General features: G+C 48.0%; 1 protein-coding gene across 1 annotated transcript in view; it reads right to left on the bottom strand.

Moving 5' to 3' along the window:
- The window catches only part of LOC107187664 (regulating synaptic membrane exocytosis protein 2), a 73,467-nt gene extending 45,845 nt beyond the window's left edge, over positions 1-27,622 (bottom strand). Inside the window, exons 1-5 of the mRNA XM_015575807.1 lie at positions 27,513-27,622; positions 20,693-20,897; positions 8,615-8,887; positions 7,811-8,044; positions 6,696-6,933 (exon numbers count right to left, since the gene is read on the bottom strand). Coding sequence (XP_015431293.1) covers positions 6,696-6,933; positions 7,811-8,044; positions 8,615-8,887; positions 20,693-20,897; positions 27,513-27,622 — 1,060 coding nt within the window. The remainder of the gene's footprint in view (positions 1-6,695; positions 6,934-7,810; positions 8,045-8,614; positions 8,888-20,692; positions 20,898-27,512) is intronic.
- Between the last annotated feature and the right edge of the window lie 244 nt (positions 27,623-27,866).

Here is a 27,866-nt window from a genome sequence, read left to right as displayed (position 1 = left end):
TTCGCATTCCGTCTCTCCTCGTCCGCCTCTGGATCATCCGGCTGGACGTCTCGCGGCTCCGGCCTCTCTGGAAATCCTCGTTAAAAAAGATAGGGTGGTCGAGGATAAGAAATGGTGGTTTCGCGAGCTGCTGCGAGCGCGCGTAACGGACTTACCTCTCGGGTAAACATTCTACAAACTAATTTGTCTCTAGTCGCTAAATTGTATTGTGTGCATCTACGAATGGGAGCAACAACGCCGTTTCTGACCGAGCCGGTCACAGATTTCTCTCTCACGCGCGCGCACGCGCGCACCGTGACAAACGGGGGGGGGGGGGGGGGGGGGGGTAGGGAGGGTTACAGAGATTCACGGAGAGCTGACACGCTCCCGCATAATTGTCGAGCTAATCCTTCTCTTACCCGAATAAAATCGCTTTTAAATGGCGATTATCTTGCACAGCTCACGCTTATCAATTGGCGGGGAGGGCAGGTTCTCGTGCCGCCTTGGGATCGTGCAATCGTGTCGCCCGATGCTCTGCAGATTTCGGTTGGTGGTTTTAACTTTAATATTTCACACCAAAATGTATTCATTCGTGTGAATAACGTACGAAATTTAATGGGGAATCGAACGGACTGTAGCGTTCAATTCTCCCGTAAGTTGGATTTAATACACTTAATGCATTCTAAATCGGTAAAATCTGAGATTTACTCGAAAATTAACCATCGAATGGCAGACGTTTTTAATGTTTGTTTTTCATTTCGTTTCGACCCCTATAGTTATCTGTCGTACATCACCGAATCAGTCGGATTATCTCAGTTCTATTTCCTCGATCTTCCGTACATTCAGGTGAACGCGACGAAGCGAATTCGGACGATTAATAATCGTCGTAGAGTAATTCGTCGCGTTAACCGAAAAAGGGGGTGGTATCCCGTGGCACAATGCACGTCGACGGCGTGCCTAATAAGCGCGATTTCCGCATAGCGGGTGCCCTGGCCATCTGCATCACCGCGCGTATGCACCAAACGCATAGCTGCACTACTGTACCGAACGGTGTACGCTAGCGCGCACCATCTCAGTTGGCCGTGTGCGTGCGCGTGGCGGCTTACGTTCGTGAATGCGGGAGCCCAGGTGGTACAAGGGTGGGCGGTAACGCGTCTGATTATACCGTCCGCGGTTCCAGAATCCGACGGTAACTTCGTGGGGGTGGGGGATGCGTTTTGTAAGCCCTTAATCTGACCTTGTTGCGGCTGGATTCGAGACGACGGCGAACCGGGAGAAAATGATTTTCGGACGATGATAATCTGGCGTAACTTCCGTGGAAAACTGAATTACCCGGAATTCTCGATGAGATTCAACCCCTTTCGCTACGGCAGCATCAGCAGAGTTGCTATTACGCACTACGAGATGATCGACTTGCAGGAATCACGATACGCTCTTTAGTTACTTCACTGTGTTCACTCTTTGAATGCAGGATTTTATAACAAAAAATGACTTGTTGCACGCTAATTATAGTTTTATAAAATGTGTTTATCAAAAATTATATTTTATCGCTATTTAAGACCTTGTACAATTTAATAACTAAAGGATGACGAATATAGCCGGCATTATATGGCCAACGTTAATAACGTTGGGTTAATAACGTTAACGGTTCAAGTTTAAAAAGACTTCCAAGGCGTATCGTGTTTCATGCATTCGGAAGAAACTTCGAGGAGGAATGGAAATCTAAATGCAGGGGAGGTTCTGGGCGGAAAAAGGAGCTTCGGATTCGGATGCAACAAAATTCGTTGCGTCACCAAGTTAGGTCCTGATTTCCTCGAGAACTCCCGGTAAACAAAGTAATTTCAATTCCGATGGTCGCCGCCAGCAAGCGGATAATGCCGGGGCAAGAAACCTAGTGAAAAGCGACGTCGAATCCAACTGGCCCTCCCCGGTCGTTCGACCGTCAAATTGCAATGTCTTCGGATTAAATTTCGATGAAACAGCCAGCCGTGGAAGGGGTCTGTCCCAGTCGTGGGTCTCGAAGGTCGATGCACAAAGAACTGTTCCACGTGGTATCGGAAAAGGAATACCGGTAACTGGGTGCGTTGGGCTTCCCTGCAACGGGCAGCGAATGGAATTGTTTAAAAATCAAAGAAGAAGAAAAAAAGGTACTGCCTGATCGATGCCTTCGAAGAAAAATAATTAAATGAGAACAGTAAGAATTCCTAGACTAGTCCTCATTTTTAGCACTCAGATAAAACTATTCGTGCAACACTAAAGACTCGATCTCTGAATGATCATCGAACCTCGACAACTGATCAGAAATTCGACAGTTCCACATGACGATGCGAAGTGTCAGGATTCTAAACCAACGTCCACGAAACAATATTCCACAATTCTCCCTGTCAATTTCAATGACTTCAGACACTCTTCTCCGGAACCAGTTTCCATGGCGTCCTCTCCTCGTATTTTCCATCGTAGTAGCTCCGAGTGAAATCGATCCGAAGTATAGCGGACGAGTAACGTAAACATGGGCTGCCCGAAGGTCTATTAAAGCGAGGGATTACCTAGGTGCGTGACGCACACGAGCCGCGGAGCATTTATGCAAAGCTGGCCGGGCCAAAACTTACGAACGCCCCTCCTCTGTTGAAAATCCATTGTCGAAGCCGTGTCAAAAGGGCGAAAAATGAATGGACCAGCCGCGGAAGAAAAAGCGGGGCTGCTTTCGGTGGAGATTCTGTGTGCTACTCTTTGCCAGGGGGAGACCAGCAGCAGCCCCAGGAATAGCAAAACGGGCTGATGTTTGGGCTCGCCCACGTGTTGGTCGCGTGACGTCACGTCGGTCGTGTGGGCGTCGCGATCGGGGTGGAGAGAGGGTGAGTAGAGACACTGCGAGGGGGAGGGGGTAGGTAGGGGTGGGAAAGGTACGGGAGGTTGCGGAAGAGGGAATAATTTACGGGGAGGGAGACAGTGGTGAAAATGGAGGAGGGTAGCGTGAAGCGAGGCAGAAATGGAAAGATACGGCGGAAAATCCGGCGACGGCACTGAGAGAGCCGCTGGAAGATGTTCAAACAGCGATACGGAGAGTTACAGAGAAGTCGTCGAGGGCCCTGGATGGAGGGATTCCTTGTTTGATCACACCGAAGTTAAGCAACTTTCGTTGGAGTCCGGACAGAGATGGGTGAACGCGCCGCCGGAAAAAAATTTTCCGAATCTTCTTCGAAATCGTCATGTGTATCCACACCCTGAGATTTTCTCCGAAACTTTTCGGAGCTTTGCTCCTACGCAAATAATAAAACTGATTGTAGTATACGAAAGGACCACAACAATACAGATATATATAAAAAAAGATTGGTGAGAAAATAATGTACAAAAAGATCAGTAAAATACAAAGAGGAAACAGAAAAACACCCTAGGGTACGGGAGAACTTTCTGCGTTTCAGATGCAAAGGAACAAACCGGAAATAATCTTTGAAAGGGTAGTTTGAAAAAATAGTAACACCGAGATAAAATCTCGGTAGATACGGGAAATAGAACCTGCCACATAAGAAGAGGAAATACAGGCAAAAAGATTGAAGAATGGGTCGCGAAGGAAATCGTGTATTCGAACCAAATAAGGTGGGGGAAAGACCTGCATTCACCAGTTTAAAAAAGGAAAGGAACAGAGGCTAGAAAAAAAAGGAAAAAAGAACGCGAGAAAAAAGTACCAAAGAGCCACGGCCAGGGTGTGAATGAGAAAAACAGAGACGTAAAAGGCGGTAAGAGGGAGGGCGCGGAAGGGGTAAGTATATACGGCTAGAGCGAGGCAAGAAGAGGGGAGGGGGGGATATACCAAGGATCAATGCAACGACGAGACCAGGGGCGGGGAGGGGGAGGGCCAGAACCCGAGAATTCCCGCAGGATACCGTGCGATATGCCGTGATACATGATCGCGGAGATCCGATCAAGGATTTAACGGTTGTGAGGGATAGCTCGGATGCCGATCAGGCGTCCACGCATCCTTGGCCAAGTCGATACTCTCGAGAAGAGGATTGAAGAAATTGGAAGAAAACTCTCCACCGCCTCCCCCTCAAGGATTTTCCAGGCTGATATTTTCGCTCGTGGACGAAAAAAAAACCGGCTTACCACGTTTCCATCGAATATCTTTACAGAGGAGATGGGGGAATTCAAGTGGTTTTCTATACAGATCGAAATCTGTACCTTGTCCTTTGTGCACGTCGATTAAGCCTTGGGCGTTCAACGGATCCGAGATCACCGATTCAGACTTCTTGAAATTACTAAGCGAAATCGAATCCTATCCGGCGGATGGATCATTGCCATCGTTGAGAAAATTGTAGGGGGGTGGCGTAAGACGTGTACAAGAAGACACAGATACCAGAAGGGGAGCGTTCCTATTTCGCGCGAGCATCTCGTCTCCCTCGATGATGCGCATCTGAATCGGTTCACAGTTCGCCGATCCCGTGACTAATCAACCGTGAACCACGTGCACACAAACACACACACAGCTCCCTGATATTCTCTTTCTCTCCCTAGCAGTTCGAAATCGGCTCGAATGCGTCGAACAAAAGCGACGGAGCGACGACGGTGTCGAGTGTTCTCGTGAACACGGTGGAACGTGCACGAGGGGGGTAGTAGAGGGAGGGTTAGAACGGCGTGGCGCGGGGAGATCCCCAGCGTCGGTAACCTAAATTTACTCATTAGCCAAGGATGAACCCGGTTACACCTACCCCGCGAGCGCGCCGGCGCCTTCGCGATAATGCAGTATCGCTTTTCATCTGCCACTCCATTCGGCCCGATCCGGCTGTACGGAGTAGACCTACTTTCCCCATTTCGAATATTTCACATCGAACAGCGCACACACAGCTCCATCCTCTCGGATCTCCCTCTCTCTCGGTCCAAAAACGGAGAAAGATCGGTCCAGTTTTTCGTTTTCCTTTTTCTCTCTTCTCGATCGTTCGGACTCCCGCTAGGTCGTAAACCACCCCAGAAGAGTGCTCGTAAACTCAGGCGTTACACGTTCGACCCCTGGACAGGGGGACGAGGTCTGAGAAATGTCGGTTCTGGTCTTAATACCTGGTGGGGCAGAGGGGAATACTTCCCCTCTCGCCAGGCGTTAATCGCTTTATAAATACACGCGTACGCGGCGACGCGTTCAGCATTTTTTTAGACTGCATGAGCATCGGGATCGGTCGATTACACTTTCCTTGGTTGGCTCTCGCCTGTAAATATCGGCGGACATACAGGTGGCACACACACAATCTCTCTCCCTCCCCCCGTAAACCAATTGTCCGCTGACACGGAAACACCGTGTGCGTGTGTACGTGTGTGTGTGCGTATGTCTCTGTGTGTCGCCTCTGTGCTTCTCCCTCGTGAAACGGGGGGGAGAGTTTCAAGGGCAGAGCTGATCCTCCCGTGCAAGCGGTAGGTAAGACGGCTCTAACTCCGCGGCCCTATAACGTCTCTCTTCCCGGACCGCCGATCCTTTTAGCGGACGGCAGTGGCTGCAGCCTCTGAACGGTGATTCGACGGTGGATCTGACGTTTAACCGCGCGCTGAGTTATACGACTGCTGGCGCCGCGAGGATGTGACATTTCGAAAGAGTAACGAGCGGCCAATATTGCCCGTCAGTGGCGATGAACTTCTGGAAAGTGTCCGGAGAGAGGGCTGAGGACGGGCGAAAGAGAAGTGAACGCACGCGTCCCTGGATATGAGATTGAACCGTACATACCAGCTCGTAAGAATTCGGATCGCTACTTCGAACTTCATTTTCGCCGGCTGTTTCTCACAACCCTGAGAGCAACGCTGAATTATCTTGCAATAATTTTACCCGATTGGTGCAGCGTGTGTTACGATATTAAAGGGTGGGACTTTACGGGGGTGGGCTGTAGCTGGCACACCGTATAATGTTATCCTTTCTGTATCTTCGCGGGAATATAAAATTCGTTACAATTTTTAAGAAAGGAACTGGTTAGCGGGACAGAGTTTACAGAAAGATTCATGAGATTTCGTAAATCTACAATCGCTGACTATATTAATACGACCACTTGGCTATCTTAACCACCCCCCTACAATTTGACTATATTAATACGACCACTTAGAAAACGATGACCGTTTTTTTTTCTGTGTTCCCAGTGTACAAAAAACCTCTACTTTCACAAAACATGTTGTAATAATAGAAAAAAAAAACAAATTTTTGCATTAAAGAAAAACAATTATGCTTCAGGAAAGTGTTGTTAGGTAGATTCTGTCTAATGTAGACAAGTGGTCACATTGATACAGTCAGGGACTGTAATTGCGTGGCTCGAGTTATTTTCAGTAACGAAATTTTCCATCGTCCAGACGATATTCTGATCCCTGAAACTTTAAATCGCACAGAAATGTCATATCCTCCACGACGCCCTGCGCTCGTATCGTCGCCTCCCGAAAAAAAGGTCGTATCAAACGAACGAAAAAACAGTCGTTGAATCGTCGAATCTACAGGTATTTTTTCTGCATAAATGACGAAAACATACTTACATGGGCGATTAACGGATCGGGAGAGCTTTCGGAAAAGAAAATGTCGTAACGCGAATCGGCGGCTGCGACGTCGGCGGCCGCCAATATATCGAATCGCGGCTTCGGGTACGGGGGGTGTTGTATAATTAACCCCTGGACGGATATTCGACCGATCGATAACCAGCGATACGGTCGACGACGTAAGTAGGGAAAATTAGAATAGAGATCGAACGTGGACTCACCCTTCTCGGACTCGTCAGGCTCGTCGCTGGCACACTCGGGTGTGCTTCGCTCCTCCTCGCTGCTGCTGAAGCTCCTTTGAGGCTGAAGAGCACCCTGTCCGCCCACCGATTGTTGGGGACGCGCACTCTGCATCTGATGCACCGAATGTTGCTGCGGCGGATGGACCGCGGAACGTGGTGGGCCGGATTCTATCATCGGCTGACCATATGTTTCGCGACCTGGATATAAACACTTCTCCTTGGAAAATCAATTACGAAATCGTGAGAAACCATTATATAAGAAAGTATTTAATAATGTCCATTATCTTCGACGAGACTTACTCACTCAGGTAGCAGCTTCGTGTTGTCTGCGTAGAACAGTGTTCATTCTACTGGAAAGCTGAAGACAGGTGATATACAGGGGAGGATTTGCAAGTACTAGCTCTGCCAGTGAACTAATCGCTAGGGCCTCTTACGGGATTAATCTAAGTCAAGCGAACCATTGTTACTCTGGATTTTATAACAAGAGCATTCCTCATTTCTCATGTAGGAAGTGCAAGAGATGCCACCGCGAATGCGTAGGATAGCATCGACTACGATGTGCTGCGATCATAAACGTGCTGACTACTCGACGAAATGACAGTGGTTTAATGCTTTCGATGCGTGATGATCGAGGGAAGATACGATTCAAATCTACATGAACGTGGAGTTTGCGTTCCTCCGATTGAACGAGTCCCAGAACTTAGAAGATCGAGTGATTACGATTCGACTGTTCTACGATGACCAAACGCACCGTGTGGAGTCGATTGAACCAGACAAGTGGCTAGAACCAGGGATGCAAACAGTTGCCGAGATTCCTCCCCCCCTTTTCATTCGATAACTTTCGTTTCGTAAATCTTCAGGGGACTGGTCGTCGAGAGGCCTCTCGAGCGTTGCCTACGCAAGAATATCGGGGCAACGGCGCTTCCTACGCGTTTGCAAAGTGCCAGAAAGAGAGAGGGATCGAGAGAGGTAGTACTTGTTGAATGTTTAATTTTCCAAGAGTCTCGCAGCATCTCGAGCCCGTTAACGTCACCGGGACCCAGTATGTTCGATCGAACGAGAGGAATATCGAAGGGGGTGGTGGGGGAGGCGACTGGCTTCCTTACCGGGTAGATCGGTCGGTGTCGCTGGTAGTTCTGCTGTTTCATAAGACCGTCGATCTCCCCTCTGTACAGGTTCGGATCGTCCTCCGAGTACGCGTCCGGATGCCTAGGCGGCGGCTGCTGGGACTGATGCGAGGGTGCTACGTGCGGCGTCGGTAATGTCCTAGCGTGAGGCGACACGGACATATCCGCTCTGTCGCTCGTGGACAGTGGACGCACTGGGACCTGAAATCGCGACGTGGAACTTCCATTTCTCGTACGGAGTGGCCTGGGGACTCTGGTTTCGCCGTGTGTCGGGGGGTTGCAATTGCGGGTATTACGAGTAGTGCGATGTTGTTTGCATAATTGTTTCCATCAGCGTGACAATACTAGAGGCACACTCTCGAGGTGTTCCGCACCTTTGGACCATTCCATTGGAATCGATCGAACAGGTCCATGGACAAAGATGATCTGACGTAGGAATGTTATGGTTTCATGTGTATGTAACTGGTCGGAGAAGATGATTATGTTCATTTTGGACATGGAATCGTCCAAAGGCACGATGGATTCGTGAGGATGAGACAGTGAAACACAGTGATATCTACCAATGGCATCGCCTTGCTTCGACTAAATTCGTATAGCATACACAAGGATAGCAGGGGGGAGGAGATGTTTTGCAAGAATCTGTTTCTTTTTTTTTTTGTTGTTTTGTACATCCAGAGCAACAGTGCGTGCACGAGCGCTATTAACGACCACAGGGGACAATACGTTACCCCGTGGCCAGGAAAATGGTAACGTGAATGAAGTAAATCGTACTTGTTCTTGCTGAGAATACTGTCTTCTGAGCAGGCTTCCGCTCCTTTGTAACAAGGGCAGATTCTCCTTCTCAGCGGCGCTGTGCGCTCTCTCGAGTTTCAGTCTTTTATCCTGAGTTTGGTCCACGAGTCCCGGAGGACCACCCACCTGCATGTCCTGCATCTGTCGCAGCATCGCGGTGTCCGCGTCGCCGGGGTTCGGCTTCGTCATCCATTCTCCGGTCCTCGACACGAGTTCTTGCTTCTTGCGGCAGAGGATGCACACCCATATTACCTGAAAAACAGAAAGATTCCGTCAGAATCAGAACGAATCCACGAGGCTTTACGATTACAGAGGCCTGTAAAACGCTTGGCATTTTGGTAGACATCTAGAAGCCTAAAATCTCAAAGAATAGAAACATATTCTGGATTTTCGTAAACCACGATAACCACACCTGGTCTGCTCTTTTTATAGAAAAATTCAAGACCTTCGAATTCTATAATCTCTTTTCTGAAATTCCAAATGTCCTAGAAATACTGAGAATTCGAAGCTCTCAGAGTCCTCGAAGGTTCACGGCACCTCGTAGCCTTCAGGGACATCAGGTATCTCAAGGACATCAAGAGTATTCAGGACTCTAGAACGTTAAGGTCTCTTTGATATCCGAGGTGCGTTCGAGCAGCCGCGAGAAGATTCCATCAAACTGGTTATTTTAACGAAAATCTTCTGTACAAGGGAGACTAAGCGGCGAGAAACTGTCCTGGCAACTGATCGATCCAGGTCACCTGCTTGCGCCGAGGATATTAATAGGAAATCATCGATAGGTATCTGAGCAGTTACGATGCTAATTGAAACGCGTAAGCCGAGCCTCTCGATTCGCTCACCGTCTTAAGGCCACGCGGTTTGTGTGTGGATCCTCGCGAAATTTTCTAGCAACATCCTTTCGATATTTCTCGAACGGAGTTGCGTGGATAGGAGGCGCCTTGTTATAAATACACGAAGCCCGGCGGGGACAGCGCGAGGCGATACGTCGAAGAAGCAGACCTTCCCGGTCGTATTTTCGGCGTCGGTTCCTCGCGGGGAAACTGAAGCCCTACGACGGTGGTCTTGCTCGGCCGAAGGGAAAATTGTGAAGTCCCCTTTAACGAAGTCTCTCCAGCTCCACGGCGGGCCATCGCCTCGGGGTGAATTCTTATGCAAATCTCCTCGCTGCTCCGGGTAACGTTAAATTAAATCAAGCAGATCCCGCTGCCGATGCAATCGGGGGTACGAAAATAGCTCGCTGGAATTCGTTGTTACGTCGCAACCGGTACCGTATACACGTTCCGCATTGTTAAGATTCTAGGGTTCCAAGAGTCTCGCTAGATGCAGTGGAACGTAAACTAAAAGAAGTCGACAGGACCATATAAAAAATGACATTTACGATGATTACGTACGACATTACGAATTCTCCTCGAAACGATTCGATATCGACGGTGAGAAAGTCCTGAGGAAAGAGAAATTGAACGTCTAGGACGAAAAGCACATTCTTCATTGGCGGCCATTCACGCGTTTCGTACAATGAACGAGGGCTAATAATTAGCGGAGCTACCCAGTTCGCGCGGTCGGCCGTTTTGAAGGATGAATAGGCCGGCAGGAATACTCCATCAAGATAAAAGGGTGATGGATGGACCATTTAGAAGCAAACCATAAAACAATGCACACGCCGGTTCCCATCGATAACACTTTCCATGCCCAGTCACGCGTATTATTGCGCGAGCTAAAATGCAGTGAGCAACCGCTGTCCCCAGCAAGGACAGACGCGCGCTCGGTTCCTCGTTGAATTACGAGCGTCGTCGACGCTTTACCAAGCGTCTCGCCGCTTCCTACGGAGATTAAAACGAGGCCGGATGACGCTATACACTCGACGAAACTTCTTCCATAAAAGATTCCGTCATTCTTCCCCTTTCTTCGCAATGAATACTGTCTGTATTCGTCATTGTATACAGAGTGTTTCCGAAATGGTAGTAGTACGACTCAAAAGGATGTGATTCTGCATGGAAAAATAAGTCGAAAATGTAGAATAACATTTTCTCTTACGATGTTTCATTTCCGAGAAAATCGAATTTGAAACTCCACTGGACACGCAGGCAGTTGTGTAGGACTTGGCTAACTCGTCTGTTCATTACAGTCTGTTTCTACTTATTATCGCTATGAATACATTCGTCTTAATTTAGAAAATAATCTCGGAGCCGAAGCATCGTACGAAACAAATGTTATTCTACATTTTCGACATATCTTTCCAAGTACAATAGAATCCTTTCCGGTTGTACCACCATTTCGTAAACACGTTGTATATCGAGGAGCTGCTACGTCCACGAAGTAGTTACGAATTCTTAACCCGACCCAATTCCAAGAATCCTAAAAACACCATCGACGCGGAAAGGAACATATTTCCTACAGGAAAAACTGAAAAAAAAAAAAACAAATGACGCATCGAATTGGACCCCATCACTGATATTCCCGTGGGGATTAAAAAGGAAAACACCTACGTCCAGCCGCGACCTGGTCTTAATTACATCCCACCGAGCGAACAGTTCAAACGTTTCTCTCGAATTCCCACCATTTACACGATCGCCACCAACAGTCCCCGTTTCGAATTCGTGTCGCCTAATACGGGCGAACGGGTTTTCATTTCCAAGCCCTCGTTCCCGTCGCGCACGGATTAGCGGGTGGAATATGGGCACTCGCGAATCCCGGATTGGATTCATCGAGTAATGATAATGGGGGCAACAATAATTGTGCAAACTGCGCCTAGCGTGGAGGGGCGAGGGGGAGGGCAGGCCGCTCCACCGTATCGATTCATCGCGATATTCACGGGTGCGAATACAGCCCCCGTCGTCGACCGTCCCTGGACCCACCGCGTGTCCCCCTGTAATTGCGTGACGTTTCCGCGGAAGTTGCTCGCGACCCCGCGACAGAGGGAAAAAAAAAAGAAAAAAAATACTTGGACGGAGAGGAGGAGGGTTGATTGCCGCGGTCCACTTATTTCGCGTTAACCCAGACCGGCCTCGGTGTTCGGTCATTTTGACCGAGTTCTGTTTATCGATCAAATAGACCGATTGCCCGAACGAGTTTCAAACCCCCGCCCCCCTCTTGAAGGCCGTTCCATGAACAGTTACGCGTGGAGAAAAAAGAAAGGGAGAGAAATCTCGCTTACGACCACCGCCCAACCCCAATTCTTACGGAATTTTGCGCGGTGCCGGGAGTGACGCGCAATCGCGTTGACACATTACGACTCTGGAGATCAATTATACGACATTAATGCGCTAGACCTACCGACGAGAAACGTATATAAATTTCGATCGGTCGATAAACATGACAAGCTTTTGGAAAATTTAGAACTTATCTAATTTTGTTCACTTTCATATGGTAGTTCTAGTGTCGACGACGTAACTATGTCACTGTGACTACTACAGTAAAACCTCGATGAGTGTTCGAACATTAAATATGTCATAAACTAATGTCCATATGCAGCTAAAACAGATATAATTGACTTCAGAATTCGAAGATCTATCACTGTGCTAAACCTCATTAAAAAGTCATCGTTACACCTGGGGATCCCTTCTCGTCAGTGCCGAGGAACCTTCGAACACTTATCAAGTATTTACTGTAGTTCGTTATTTATCGTCAGCAAGCACATTGTTTATAAAAAAAAGATATTGTAAAACTGTTTGAAATAGTCTTGAGATGACTACTGGTCCTTGATTTTATGCAGAAAGAATTTCCGTAAAAGATGCCAAGAAGATGCAGTGAACGGATGAAATACCGTTACAAAATATGTCCCGTAAAATGAATATACTCATTATAATTTAAAACAAGACCTAGACAGCCTCTATTAACTAAACTCATATGTCTGCGACGATTTATGACTTAAAAGACGAAATAAAGTGTGTCTGACTACGTACGGCTTTTTTCACTGTGGTAGTCAACGTGTTAAGCAAATGTTCGTTCCTTCCATAATTATAGAGAATGTAATCCGAACAAAAAATCGGTGAAGGTAAATGAATATAAGCAGAGAAACCATTCGCTTTTCTCAGACGATAAGGCGTCATCAATCCGAAGACACTTCGTTACCAGGGAATCCAAGCGTCCCAGTTTCGAAAGCGGCGAACGGAGCGAATTGATTTTTTTTTACCTTCTTGCCCCCGCGCAGTTTAATGGCCGGGGCCGTTTTTCACGGTGAGTAGCGTCCCTCCGTGGACCGCCTTCCGAATCTCTCGTACACGATTATTCCCACTCGCACTGGATAATCCGTCGCGAAGCTGTTCTCGCTCGACACGGGTAACGAGAAACCTCTAGAGATATTCATGGCCGTGGCACCGTCGAGCGTTTTCGCGCGGTTCCGTCGCGAGGCTCCGCGCGCGGGGCCGTTCAATCGCGAGATTACAGTAGCCAACGGGAATCAGGAACGCAAGACAAGCGAGGGAGGAAACGAAACGAACGATCCCCGGCACACGGACACGACCAGTTCGCACGAAGCGGGTCTTATTGTACGACGTCGAGGAGAAAAACGGGGGAACGTACTGACGGAAAAGGGCGCGTGCACCGGAGAAATGGAGGCTCTTTTCTTTTTTTCTTTACGTGCGAGACTTGCAACACCGACCGAACCTCGTTGCAGACTGGCGGCCCCGTGCCGTGGAACACAGAGGAGTGCACCGAATAGGAAAGGAAAGAGAAAGGGTGTACGGGTGAAAAAAAAAGAGAGAAGAAAGAAGCAGCGAGGGGGACGACGGGGGGCGTAGGGGTTGGGTGGGTGAGAAGGAAGGAGTAGAGCGAGAAACGAAGCAGGAAAGATAGGCGGCGGCGGTGGCAGGGGGAGAGAACCTGAAGAGCACTTCGTCGAGTTGCCTAGGTAGCAATATGTCAAGAGCTCAACCCCCTTTCCACCACCCTCATCCCAGCCGTGTACGCTAGCGGCACCCTTTCCGTGCCCACCCATCCACCCACCGAACGTTTCGCGCGTACGTACCGTACGTATGTGTGTGCGCTATTTTCCCGAGCCTAAAAAGAGAGAAACGTTGGTCGCGATGGTGGCGGTGGGGAAGGGAGGGATACGGCCCTCGAGCCGTCTCTCACCCTCTCCTTGAACGGCCGGCCAACGGAGCTTGGTCCAAGGGAACGGGAGCACGGTCGCTCTCTGCGTATACGGGCGTAACGTAAATGATCATTAGCTTGCCGACTCAGTAAGGGGGGAGGGCGAATTGCCGGTGATTTGCATTAATTAATTAGAGGCCAATTAATTCAGATTACTTTATCACGGGGCCCTGTGTACGCAGCCTGTGTCAACGCAAGCTACGCCGACGCCAGCCAAGAACCAGACAATGACGACGACGACGATACAGACATCGGCATGGACGTTGACGTCCCGTTGCCTCTAGTACAGAAGCCTGGATCGATACGGTCGTTCAAGCCAATCCGATAACTCACCACGCCGCCAATAACGCGATGCTCTACCGGCCAATCTTGGCAAATCATCGTTTGCCGCCGATTGACCAAGACTCCTCTAGATCGGCAATTCTTCAATCAGTCTACATGTAGTTTAGATCTATCGTGTGACATGTCATCTCGAGCGATGACAATCCATACTCGCCAGACGCGAGGGAAATCAGAATTGTTCGAGGCAACTGTCCAGGAATCTGTGAAGGCAACAAATCGCATGGCACTCGACCAGGCAAGCTTTTTCATTTCTAACAAGACCACGTTCCGAAACCGAGAAGAGTCTTGACTGAATAGCAAGAGGAATATTTTTCAGAAAGCCAGAAAGAAAAGCGGGGTAACGGTGGACAGGGGTTTCGGTTTTTCAGATAATAAAGTCTACGCGACGAGTAGCATCGGTGCTCAGACGACCCTTCAAGCCAACTAGCGCCCACAACCGTCCTACTGGCGTGTCGTATACAGACTCCTTTTGAAGTCGAACATGATGAAATCATGTTTGTCCGCAGTACCGTCGAGAAGAAACATGCAAAAGAAAGAGGCTTTTCACGAGTACTGGATGTCTTTGATAGAACGTATCCGGGATCATCGGTATCCTCTACTTGCGCCCCGATGCGAAACGGAATAATTGAGAACATCGCTCGCTGAGGGATCCACGAGCAGGGGAATTCCGTAGTTAACAACAAAATTTATGGAAACAGCTACCACTACATCAGGAATCATTGGGCCAGGAAACGAGTCCTCGACAAAACCGTTAACAACGGGATCGTTGATGTCTGCCTGCGTATAAGAGAAGGTTGTGGGCGTGCGCACGCCCACGTAAACAGCTAATTACCATGCAAAGGCTTCGTGATCGCCTCCCGGTCCTATTCACGCCGGGACCGGGGTTTATGTCTCCGAACAACTTCGACCTTTTCCCAACCCCTTTCCTCGTTTTCTCGATTTTTCGGTCGACGACGACGGAGGGCCATCACGGGGATCCGCGTGCATTAGCGTCACGAGCCCGGAACTTCGCCCGTCCGAACTTTTCAGCTTGTCCTACATACACACACGGGCACGCGGCTCCGATTGCTCGCGCGGTTTTGGCCAAAGGACGGAGGGAGGAAGCCAGTCCTCGAGGAACGACAGATGCCTCCAAGTATGTAGGAGAAACTTGGCCAACTCTCCGACCACCGCCGGGCTTATTTATGCGAACCGCGACTCGTTATGGGGAATCACGCGAGTCCGCGTTTAATCATTCTCGAGTGCCCGGGGCAGCTACTTGCGACCCTTGACAGAGACACGAAACACCCTGTGTCGCAGTTTCGTGGAGGATGCGGATTTTAGTCGTGTACTTTGTAATTATACGTCGTTCTGATTACTGGAAATCCATCTGCATTGCGAGGAAATCCGAATTAGAAAGATATTCACACTGTTATCGTGAAGGCAATAGTCCCTGCCACTCATCGTATGATTTATACAGATCTAGGATTACTTAAAGATCCTCCGAGTTTGAAGATTAAATTTCACTAACGCCTCGGACTATATTCTAACATCAATATTAACTCTTACAAGATATTCTTTTCTTATTTCCCGGACGACCGTGTGCAGAGAGAAAGACTATAATACGTCTGAAGTTGATGACCCGTCCACGTTCAAAGTGTCGGGGCACACAGCTTTTCGCTGCAAGGAGCCGAGCCATCGATCTTTCAGCACGTGAAGCAACCTGGAATGCTGTATCGGAACGAAGGATACTTCCGCGGAGACAGGGTTCGATTAGAATTACCGTCAGTCCCTGCTCCCCTGACATAAATACCAGGAGATACACACGTGCACTCGGCCACAGGCGGAGCTACACAATAGATCGGCGGGGACAGCCTTGGGTGTCGAGAAGCCGGCCGCACGGGTCGCTTTGCAGATATTCACCTCCGCGTGCCTGGCCTGCCAGTCCCGGACCTTCAGCAATTTCGGAACGGGCGAGTCGTTAATCGAAAATCGGCATAATTCGATGGGACAACGCGAACTATGCCGGCGGGTGGCATCGGTGACGCGCGTGCCTTCGAAAGGGTCGATCGTCGGTGTTTCGTTGCAGCTGCCCAAGGAACGACAATATTCCGAACATGTCTCCAGTTAAATAGAAATCCACTCTTCCGTTTTCGATCGAGTCCTCCGAAGACTCTCGAGTATCCCGGCATATCAATCACTTCCTAAATATCAACCACGAGACTCCCTATATATACTCGGCGTACGTCAATCGCTAGAAATATCTTAAGGGACTCTCAACCCTCCCACGTCGATATCATTATTAGAAACGCGACATCACCCGGAGGGATCCGTACACGTTTCAAATCTCTCTTTTTCCCGTTACCAATCCTTCCGCCTACGCCCGGGCCGGGGCTCGAAAGCCACTCCTTCCCAGGATCGGCGGCACCCGCCGTCGCGGCCAAAACAAGGGTACAACCACGTTAAACCGAAGAACAACGTAAATTCAACGGCCACCTTGTATTCCATTCCTCTTCCCCCTCCCTCTCACTCCTCTCGCCGCCTATCATGGACTGTAACCCTCCCTACGAAACTTAGATCAATATGTTGCGTCACGTTTCCCTGGCCGGTGACGTCACGCAGGGACGCGCCCCATTCATAAGCTGCCACGCAGCCCGGCCTAAACCGCGACGGCGTCGACGACAACGAAAAAGGAAGCAAAAAGGAAGGGCCAACGGAAAGGTGTACACGTTACCGGGTACGATCATTCGCTCCTACAACCGGAAGGCAACTCGCTTGGTGGGGGAAGTGGATGAACGCTTCCCGGGGGTTCGTTCGGGCCCTGATGTTCCACGAATCGAAGAACCCCACTTGGCTGGGACTCACGAACCGTAATTAAGCGAAGGTTGTATCGCGTCGCTGGCTGGTCTATCCGCCGAGGAAACGTACGAGCCCGGATCGATGATGTCGTAACGCGCGCCGTGACGTTTATCATCGTACTTGCGTGTGGCCCTGTGAGAGAGAAGGGGGTGGTTGTGTGGGAGTACGTGCGCGGGACGAACCGCTACGCGCGGCGGACGTGCCTGTGTGCGTCCCCCCTCCACCTAGACAACCGTGTTCCATCGGCCGGTGTATTTTCGGGCATATGAAATGAGACGTTTGAACACGCTCGTTCGAACGTGTTTTATGAACTGGATGGTTATTGGAAACCTCGCGGGAAGGGGTAGGGACGTCATTAAGGGGTGAGCCGCTTCCCACATGATTAATATTTTAACAGAATTTTGTTGGATACGATGAGAATTCTTTTAACGGGAAAACCAAGGTAGATAGTTTCAGGAGTATTATAAATTGTTGTCCGTAGGTTATTCTACGCGCGACTCGAGGAACCACGAGGTAAGCGCCGAGGTACTCGCTTTAACCGACTCGACGCAGCGCAACCCCTCTGTTTCTTAAGCCACGCGAAAGTACGACGAAAACCAATAAACTTACAGGAAGTTGTAAGCCGAAGTTCCGCGCGTCTGCTTCTATTATTATACCACCACTTGCCGGCTGGCAACACGCGCGTGCATTATACCCTCTATACGACGTGTCCCCGGCGCTTCCTATTTCTTAGTTAACGGATACTACATAACACTCGCAAAAACGATGTTAAATTGCCCGATACGCTGCGAGCCCGGAGAACACGACGAAAAGTACATACGTATACAGTGTCCAAAATAATTGCAAGTCCTTGAAAGGGATGATTCCTGCGGTGATTTGAAACAACTTTTTCCTTAGCGAAAAAGTCCTCCGAGGCATTGGCTATTTCTAATATCTTAAGCTATTGACAATATCGTATCTCACGAACAAACTCAGCCCCCATTAGGGGAGAAAGCGTCCTGTGGGTCTTGGGAGTTGCTGAAGTTGATGCCAAATTAACACATTTGGTCTAACATTTATTTCACTACCTAAAATAATTATATCAAGTGGTAGGAAGGCTCTTATTCCTGCACCCCTTTTTTCCTTGGCGGAAGCTGAGTTTGCTCTGTACATTTTTATCCACGTAACGAGATCTAACGAACATTATTGTTAGGAGGTGCCCGGTGAAAGAAGAATGTCGATTCGGTTCGGTCGTGAATACGTTTCAAAAATAGTTAATCCATCGACCTGTAATCCAGGAAATGTTCAATAACCGAACGGAACAGGGGCCGTTGTAAATGGCACACGGGGCATCAAAGACAAGGGTCGGGAGGAAATAAAAAGCCTCGGGGAACGTGAGCCGTGGGCACTATTTCATTCCCATTGATGAAAATTCTATCGAAATTGCGCGCGACGGTGGTGGCGATCGGACCGACAGAATACGCGGGCGCATAAATGGAAAACGTATTCGCTGGATGGTTATTTAGCGATGGCATTACGCCCACGGACGCAATGTACACGCGTCCGCGATAAGGGTTAATTGGTGTAGCCAGGAGGACGAGGTGGGCCAGTAGAGGAGGGGGGTAGGGGGTGGAGGCTCGCTATAGGTCAATTATTTCCACGTATTTCAGCCGTGCGCGGACGATACGCGGGCCGGTTATCGTCTTTTACGATACGACTGCCCTTAATTGTTTCCAGGAAGTTGACATTTCCAGCCAGTGATCGGCCTGGGCTTTTAATCCGTCCCTATCGCCGACGCCGCTCGCTGACCGCGGGATTTCGTAATTTCGCGACGATGATAAACGGAACGAATCGAATCGCGATAAATCGTGTTTGTATGTCGCAGCACCATTTTTCCACGAGCTCTTTTTCCCTTCACCCCATGCTGAAATCGCGTTGAGTCCACGAGACTCTCGAAACTCGCGATTAAGATCCCCCTCCAACGTTAACCGAGTTTGCGGCACAGAAATGTCTGCGAAGGTGAAGCTCACCGAGTAAGAATTTCATAGGGGCTTTCGCTTCGATTCTCGTCGGATTGATCGAACCCCTCCGTCTTTGAACTTTTTCAATCAACGTTGACATTTTCTGAGATTCACGGTGCCTCCCGTAATTAACATAATGAACGCTAGAGCTAATTATATTATAGAGCTGATATATTAAATAATTAGATTCGATGTTCAATTAGTGCTCAAAGGTTGGTTAGAGGCATCGTGGAAAAAGATGCCTGATGGAACCATCTATACACTTCACGAGGGTTCTATCTTTCTTTTCAAAATTCTAATGTTGGAGTTTACATATTTACCAACGTACGACCGTAGTTCCTCAACTTTCCGCGTTAGAAATAAGCCATCCCCTGTCCGGGGTTATCATATCGCGACAGATACAGTACTATTTATGAGTCATATGTCACCTTCCGCTGTCATTCTATTTAGAGAGCTGCGACTATGTGTGTATGTTTGACCCGCCAGCGAATATAGTTCGGTTAAATGTATAGTGACAGCCGCGAGATAATAGTTCGAAGGAGTCGGCAATAGTAGGCCCCCGTTTCCGTTTCTCCGGGCCGTGAAGATCCGCCGCGAGATCCCATTGATCAGAGTTATCAGTAACGGCCGAGAGAGCCAGTGACTCGGGTTTTCACGCCATGAAAAACATTGATTTGCATTGCCCGCGGCGGCGGACCTTCGCGTGTCACGATCGACGATCTCGTTTATCGATCTCTGAGGTATCCAGTTCAACCGCGGCCTAACTGTCTTCGGGAAGTTGAACGAATAACTTCTCGATACTCTTCTCTCGATGACCCGGACCCACTGTTGCAGTAAGTAAGTGTAGTATTACCCTCGAGTGGATATCAAGTGTTATTGTTAAAATTAGCAAACGACAGATTACGACGTTTTGTCCAGCTAGAATTTAAGTCCAGATTTTCTACACCTCCCCTCTGAAAAGCCCCAAACTTCGAAATGTCGCGAACGTTTCATCCCCCTCTGAGCATCGATTCCACCGTCATAGAGAGTCCCTTTGATCCCTTCATTTAGGTAATGAATCTTTTTTGGTCGCGATCCTGGTCGACGCGACGACAAATAAAACTCGGTGATCCCTCAAAGCGTGGATGTTCACTAAATTTAAGTGGCTTCCGTAATTAAACGAAAAATAGCGGATTATCGGGCATCTCTCTGTGGACAGATCTCCGGCTGAACTAATTCAATCTCTTAATTTTCTTAACGCCAGATTATACCACTTTTCGATGAATCGATGATATCGCTCCTACAATTATTACATGCAATCGGACACCAAGACTCTGGGACGAGAGAAACAAAAGTACACGAACAATATTCTGTTTGTTCAGTTGAGAAAATCAAGTATTCCCTCCAAAAATAAATTTAAACAAAAAGGAAACAATGAGAAAGATGAAATAAAATGGGTCTGCTTAATACCAATATTTTCCACTTCGAAATAACAAGATACATCGCTCTCGTAATTTTGAAATAACAATTTAAGGGCAAAGACGTTAAAGGATTAATTAAAAAAGTATCTACCAGCAGGTAGAGGTACCGATTCGCCACCCAAAGAAATTTGTTTCCCCCCTCTTCGTCGAGGTAATATAAAATAAAACTCCTCGTTCGAGACCCAACTCTGCCCCGTCCATTGCACACGCGATCTACAGGGTCGCGGAGGTCGGATTACAGGGAATTCACAGAGTCGTTTCGTGTACCTTCGTCGCTCCGCTATATATATACCGTTCCCGCTTCTTTTACCGAATCTCGGCCGTACCTTGTTCGACCGTAGATTGACCTTTCCGCCGCAGCGTGCGCAGCACCGGATGCTGCAGTAGTTGCAGGTGTGGCCGGCGCCGGCGGCGAACTTGGTTTTCATGCATATGTGACACGTGGCGTGCAGCTCGACTCCTGCCTTCTTCTGCCTCTCCGAGGTGGTCCGTACCGCGTCCTCGAGGATCTTCAGCTCGTAATGCTTCTGTCTGCGGGGGCAAACAACAAAAACATCGGTGAGATTATTTCGCCGAGCGAATAAGAAGAAGGGAGAAAGTTGGAGAACAAAAGGGAGGAAAAGCGTGCCCTCCCAATATCTCAACTAATAAACCAACCACCCCTAACCTTCTGGTAGCTTGGCTACCCTCCTTCCACTTCAGTTGTGTGGGGACGCTTCGAATAACTTCGAAGCTCGCGGTGACTCGAAGAAACCTCTGAAGCGAGCCTCTTTGAAATTGAACGGCAAGGAGGAAGTTTTTGGGGCTCCAGCAATTTTATTCGCGAGCGAATGACGTTGCCAGCGAGAGGGGACGATAGCGAATGGTTTAATGGGACCTCAATGAACACTCGAGGCGTTGGTGTCGAGACGGAACAGAGGCTACGTGTATCGACATTACAGAGGTATAGAATTATATAGTACAGAGCTTTATTTTGACAAGAAATTATAATTTTAACGATTCAAATAATAGTAGAGTATGGAAGTTTCGAATCAATTGCGTTCGTGACAGTATAGGAACAATTACCGTGAATATATCTACGCGTGAAGTATTAAGTTAGTGGAATTATTTAACAACGCGTGGAAGAAGATAGGCAATAAGCTTCATGATTCAATTTCCGACTCCGACAACGACCGTCCTCGCGAGCCGAGGTTATTCTGGAAATTGCAGCACCGCGGCCACTTGCCTCCGCTCTACTTTTATCTCTCCCCCGACGTGATTTCGTTTAGGTGCTGGGCTGTTTAATTCCACCTGCGTAACCGTGTCGATGCACTCGGAACTCGGACCGTTGCTCGTCTGGTTTTCCGGGAATGAACAATTAGACGTTCGAGAATGTAGCACATTGACATCTCTAACAATTATGCAAGTTCTATTCAACGATCTACTTCTTTAACAAATTCCTATTTCCTATACTACAATTTTGAGAAAAACAGAGTTTCGAAATTCCTTTACACGAATCAACAAACCGCCAACTGTCGCGATACGCCAATTCACTTCTCGCGTAGCGGGCTGCCCTTTGAAGGGAAGACGAGAGAGAGAGAGAGAGTGAGCGTTCGTTAATTAGCGGCAGGAAGATGGGATTGTGAGTAGCCGGAGTCGGAGGGGAAGAACAGTCACGCTTTGATACCGAAGAGGGAAAGTCACTTCATCGGCGAGGTAATTGAACTGGAATGGAATGTGACCGATGTCATCGATTTATTCTAGCCGCCGTCGTCGTCGTCGCCGCCGTCGGCTTAGGGACATTTCTACGTCTTTCGCTTGACCGCTGAAACTTTGATGAATACCGTCCCGCCGTTTTTCCGCGCTTTTACATTATATCGATCCATCCGCGTCCTAAAAATCAACAATCACCTCGTCGTGCATCAAATTGCTCGCGCCTCCTCGACATTCACTTCAAAGAAACTGGAGCACTAATCGCGCGCGCTAGACAGCCGATCGAGATGAGAGCTTCGCCCAGCCAAGGGGATTCGTAAACAACGTTAAAACCCGGCGTAATCACAGGGGAAGGACACCAGCCGTGGAAGGTCCAGGTAGACGGCGATTCCTAAGCCAAGTAGGTTGCCATCATTGCACGAGAAGGGTGGGAACGAGAGGTATGTGGAGGGATACTTGGCACAGGGAGCTGCAGCTTTTCGACCGGTAGTCTCGGTCTCTAGGTCGTGTGTACGGATCTTACGAGCTACAACGAAGGGTTGTTGGCATCAGGCAGGTTCGAATTTGGATCCCTGGGACATGGGAAGCGGTGATAACCGACTAGGATACCTTTCGATTGTATCTATCGGGTCACCGCTATCAGCGGAGGTTATTTTTCCAGTATAGACGGTCTTCCGTACCATATGAGTAGACTCGATCTTTATAGAAAATAACATTTTTCGAAGTGATTTGTAAAGGCAAATGTGAAGATTGAATTTTCCTCCATTTCGTAGGGATTTTATTGTGATAATAATAAGACAGAAAATGTGCTGGATCTGATGTTATCTTTACCAATTTAATCTGCAGTCTACGTATCAGCGTAACTTCAGAGATTAATTATACCTATTCAGGGAAGAGTTTCTGTATTCTAGTTATCGATATTACAAGCTGAGCGATCCATTATTTGACCTATAGTATTCTGGAGATTATGCTGTTAACTCGGGAATACAAAGGATGGTCTACATCTCGGTGCTATATTGGTGACAATTTATAAAAAGGCTTCTGTAAGTACGCCACAGAATAAACGTTTGTACTTCTTCTTGGTGACTATACCCACTATGCCTATTACAGGACATCTGTACTTCTAGAGCAAGGGTGGGTAAGTTTGTCGATAATAAGAGCCACATATAATACTTTTCACGCATTTTTGAATATTCAAGAGCGACAGAAAATATTATTTATAAATAATAAAGGTACAACTGTATATATAGTGGTCCTACTAAAATGGCAATGAAACCCAATATTGCCTTGGGAATCGTACAGAGTGGCTTTGGAAGTAGCAGTTTGCCCGCCGTTGTTCTAGAGCATTGATTTTCAACCGGTGTACCATGAGAGGATGGTAGATTTTTTCGAAAGAAATCCAAAGCACAAGTGTACATATCAAAATTAAAACCTCTTTAAATTTATTATACGTGCACATCATTGTTGGAGGTTTAACTATACACTGTGTGACATAACTATAAAACCAACCTAAAATTTTCAATCCTTATGTATTTTGGTTAGAATAAAAACGAACCACCTTTTTTCTAGGGCATATAATCTATCTTTTCCTGGAGAAACAATATTCCTCAACACGATTTCAGACATACTTGGTTCATTTTTATTTCAACCAAAATACATAAGAATTGAACATTTTCTGATGATTTCATAGTTACACCACGCAATGTAGGTTCAAATGTGCCGTGAGATGAAAAGGATTGAAAAACATTGTTCTAGAGAATAGAACGAGGCAACCAGTGTACGGGATATTCAACAAATCACGAACCTATCTTTCGTGGCTCGCAAGGAATCGCGATAAATCGACGATGATCTTTCCCGATCCGTTTTCGATACCCCGAGGAAGCCAGTACCGCTCGAGACGTAAAGAGCAATCCACGGTCCTATTAAATCGCGCCGGGCGAAGGAAGTTCGCGGCGGAAATTTGCATCGAACAGTCGCAAAGCGGTAACCTAAATCTTGAGTTTGCCGATCGCGAGACAAAGGTCGCAGCGCGGCGGCGGCGGCACGTCACAAAGTACACCGTGTGTCCTCCCACGTTCCTCTAATTACTTTACCAATAATCGTCCGTGAGTCGCACGAGTGCACGCAACCACCGAGATCCGGCCACTCTTTCGGCTTTTCGATGTGTTATAGATATATATATAGATATATACGTCCGTGACAAAGGGGGCAGATCAAAAGCGGAGAACCGAGCGGAGAAATGTAGGTTACTTAACGAACACCTCGGTGATTCGAGCGCGCGCGACTTCTCTATGTCCCACAAAGCTTCTCCGCGCGACGCTTTTCACGCGAGCAGTTGCACGCGCGATCGACAAAGAATCCTCCTCCACCTAGTCCACGATGCGTCGACACATCCTACAGCTCAACGTTTTCTGTTTTCTTCTTTTCTGTTCGCGTCTACACGCAGAACGCTCTCGTCATTATTCAAGCTTCTGGCGACGAACAATCGATCATTGCGCGAGAAAGAGAGACAGCGAGAGGAAGCATGTGTTGAAGAAGGGAAAAAGATAATTCCCCGTGTATGAATACAGGATGACAATAATTTGACCCGCAAAAGTAACGGAAATAATTCCCCACCCAGGTGGACATCCTTTAATTTCTTTAATTTTAATTATACCGATTCCGAAACGTGTCGCAACGAAACAACCGACCACGCAGGGATTGAAAGGTTACGGTTCTATTTTTACCGTGGGATCGCCTTCCAATACGTAAGCGAACCACGGTTCCATAGGAGAACTAAAATTACCAACTGCGCGATATCAAAGGGTCCGACGTCGCCTCGACGACAAACTTAGAAGCTCTCCGCGTCGTCGTCGCGAACCAAGTGAAAAGCAAAGGAGCGACCCCCGCGGGGTGGAAAGGGGGTTGGTCGTTTCTCTTGGTTCGAACCGCCACCTTTTCGCGGTGTACACCCACCCCTCTATGTTTTACCGTCCAAGAATTTACCGTGCCAATCCAGTCCCTCTTTCACACTCCATCCACGGTCTGTAGCCTGCATACCCCTATGCATACCCTATGCAACTGCAGCTTTGCTGCTTTGCTTTTTACATGCGCCCCTACACGTACTTGTCGTCCACATTACATGATCTCGCATCGGTATGGCGAAGCACGCTTTCCTCATTACTCTATCTCTCCCTTTCAACCCCCTCTCTGTCTCTCTTTGTCCGACGTGTTGTTCGCCCTCCTTGTTCTCTCTCTCTTTCTCTCTCGATCCAACCAATCCCCCCTCGAGCAGAGCCCTCGCGCGTGCCTCTTTGTTTCTCTTCCGTGCTTTCGTCCGCTTTCTCACGTTCCCGTGTTCCATCAGCGACAAGCTATCAATAAAACGCCTTCCTCGAAGAACGGCGCCCATTTTCCTCGACGTCGCCTCCGGTCGACTACGACCCTACTCCCTCCTCCCCCTTCCCTCGTGCACCGTAATTGCACGCGAATAAGGGAAGTTGCCGCATCCGTCACCGAGCACCACCAACCCTCCCCCTATACAACCAGGTGCAAAGTCGTTCTTTTCGAACGTATACATAGTCGATCCACGTTCATGGATCGAGAAAAACGGTAAATAGGGTGTGTATACGCGCGTTCGATCGGTGTTTTCCGTTTGGGCGAGGTGGTACAGTAAATCCACGATCGGTATTCGAAAGCTCCTCGGTACTGAGAGGTCTCCAGGTGTGTAACGCTGACTTTTTAATGAGGTTCAGCGAAGTGATAGTACTTGGAATATTCTGACGTTAATAATGTCTGTTTCACCGTGTATGGCAATTTATTTATGAAATATTGAATGTTCAGTTCCTTCGAACATTCATCGAGGATTTACTGTAGTCTATTTGGATGTACGACGCAGAGGCAAAAGATTGTATGATCTGCAATAAAAGAACAGTGCACTCGAAAAGTTCAAACCTGTTGTGATGTTTGGTTTAGGGACTATTTAATAGACGATGAAAACGGAATCTTCGAAAGAGAGTTTCACGATCAAGTGCACTTGCACTCGCTTGTGATCTCGTTTCCAGTAATGTCGGTTAAAGTGACGCAACTCCTGATCGCAGTTCCGTACGTGTTGCCAGCAGTTCCAGGTATAAAGCGAAGGGAAAAGGCGATGTGGGGATCATTAAGTTGGACAGACCGGTTTGCCTCAGGGGTTAAAACAACAAATTCTCATTTCACGGCGCGAACCGGCAGGATAATCGCCTCGTGAGTGTGTATGCGCGCGCGTGGAACGATGAATACACTTGAATAGAAAATTTCGTGGATATAAAGCGGTCAAGGACTGACAAGTACAGGTGAAATCCGGGAAACAGGCGGAACTCGTCGGGCAGAGGGATAGGAGGCGCGACAATTTGCTGGTCAAGAAGATTGTACTACGTTGTGTACCGGGATCGATCGGATATATCCGTTTCGTCCGTTCAGTAATTCCGATCACCCGACGCGTGACCGTTTCCCATCCACATTTCGTGGCCTCTGTGTGCGCCACTGTGCCGTCTGACCATTGAGGTCTCGTACTACTAGCCCAACGCCCGACCGTTCTCTCTGACTTTATCCCTTATTTATTCATTCTCTCGGTGAACCACGCCGGGAGTCCTTGGTTTCTAACTAAAGAGACCTTTGTACTATTTACAACCACGAAAGATTGCGTTTCTGATTCGATGACGCAATCCTCGTTATAAATAGAACGAACGTAAACATCGGGCAAATGAGATTCATCGACATTGGGGTAAGGTACGAAAGAAATGATTGAAACGGACTCGAAGTGTAACAGTTATACAGGGTGAAGCAAAAAAAAGGGTTCTTAACTTCCAGGGTAGAGATAGTACTCGCCAAATGATGAATCGAAAAAGTCCTAATAAACATAGTCGGAAATTAATATTTTCAAAGTGGTAAACAATTTTTCGTTCCGGTTAAAGTTTTCTACAATTTTCAATAGTTTTTTTTTCAGTTTTCTTCATTGTATACGATACGATAATACCCATGGCAAGAAAGTTACTCGCTTTAACCGGAACAAAAAAATTGTTTATAACTTTGGAATTTTATGATCCCTGTTTATTAGAACTTTTTTTCATCATTTGGCGAGTACTATCTTTACCCTGGAAGTTATGAACCTGTTTTTGGTTTAGCCTGTATACTGTGGTTGTGTTAATACAATTATAGAATACAAAATTGTTTGAAATTCACTACTCTTTACAAGTTCGATGAACGTTAACGAGATTTTTATATCATTCGGAATTCGATGGACCTCCTACAATAGTAAACATGAATGTACCTAAATCCATACCCTGATAATTAACGAAACGAAAACATACAGATAGAGAACAAATCCAAAGTTAATTCAGGCAATAAGAGGCAGGGTGACCGTAAAATTCGGCCACGAACGGTACCGTGGCTGAAGGGGGGTATAGTGGAGGGGGCATGGATCCGTATACACACCTCATAATCTCATTCTCCTTCTCCTCCTCCTGCCGCTGCCTTATCATAACCTCCTCGATGGTGCTCCTCTCCTCGGGGGTGAGGTGCGACATATCAGGCACAGCCGCCATCACGGGCGTAAGATAGGAACGTGCACGGGATGGTCTAATCGCGTGAAGTTTAACGGTACGCGCGGGCCGGCGCACCACCGACGACGACGCCGATCTGATGCCGCGACGAGGCTCGCCGTTCGCCGCGCGGCAATGCTCGTTCCTACGGGATATCGCGTCCTTTCTACGACTACGGGAAGGCTGCGTGATACGGGGGGAGTCATCCGACACCCGGTGTTCGTACCACCAGCTGCTCGCGACAACA

The sequence above is a fragment of the Dufourea novaeangliae genome, unplaced genomic scaffold, assembly GCF_001272555.1.
Source record: "Dufourea novaeangliae isolate 0120121106 unplaced genomic scaffold, ASM127255v1 scaffold101, whole genome shotgun sequence".
NCBI classification, from domain to species: Eukaryota; Metazoa; Arthropoda; class Insecta; order Hymenoptera; family Halictidae; genus Dufourea; species Dufourea novaeangliae.
Note: the sequence above shows the minus strand (reverse complement) of the source record. Positions and strands in the feature narration are given on the sequence as shown.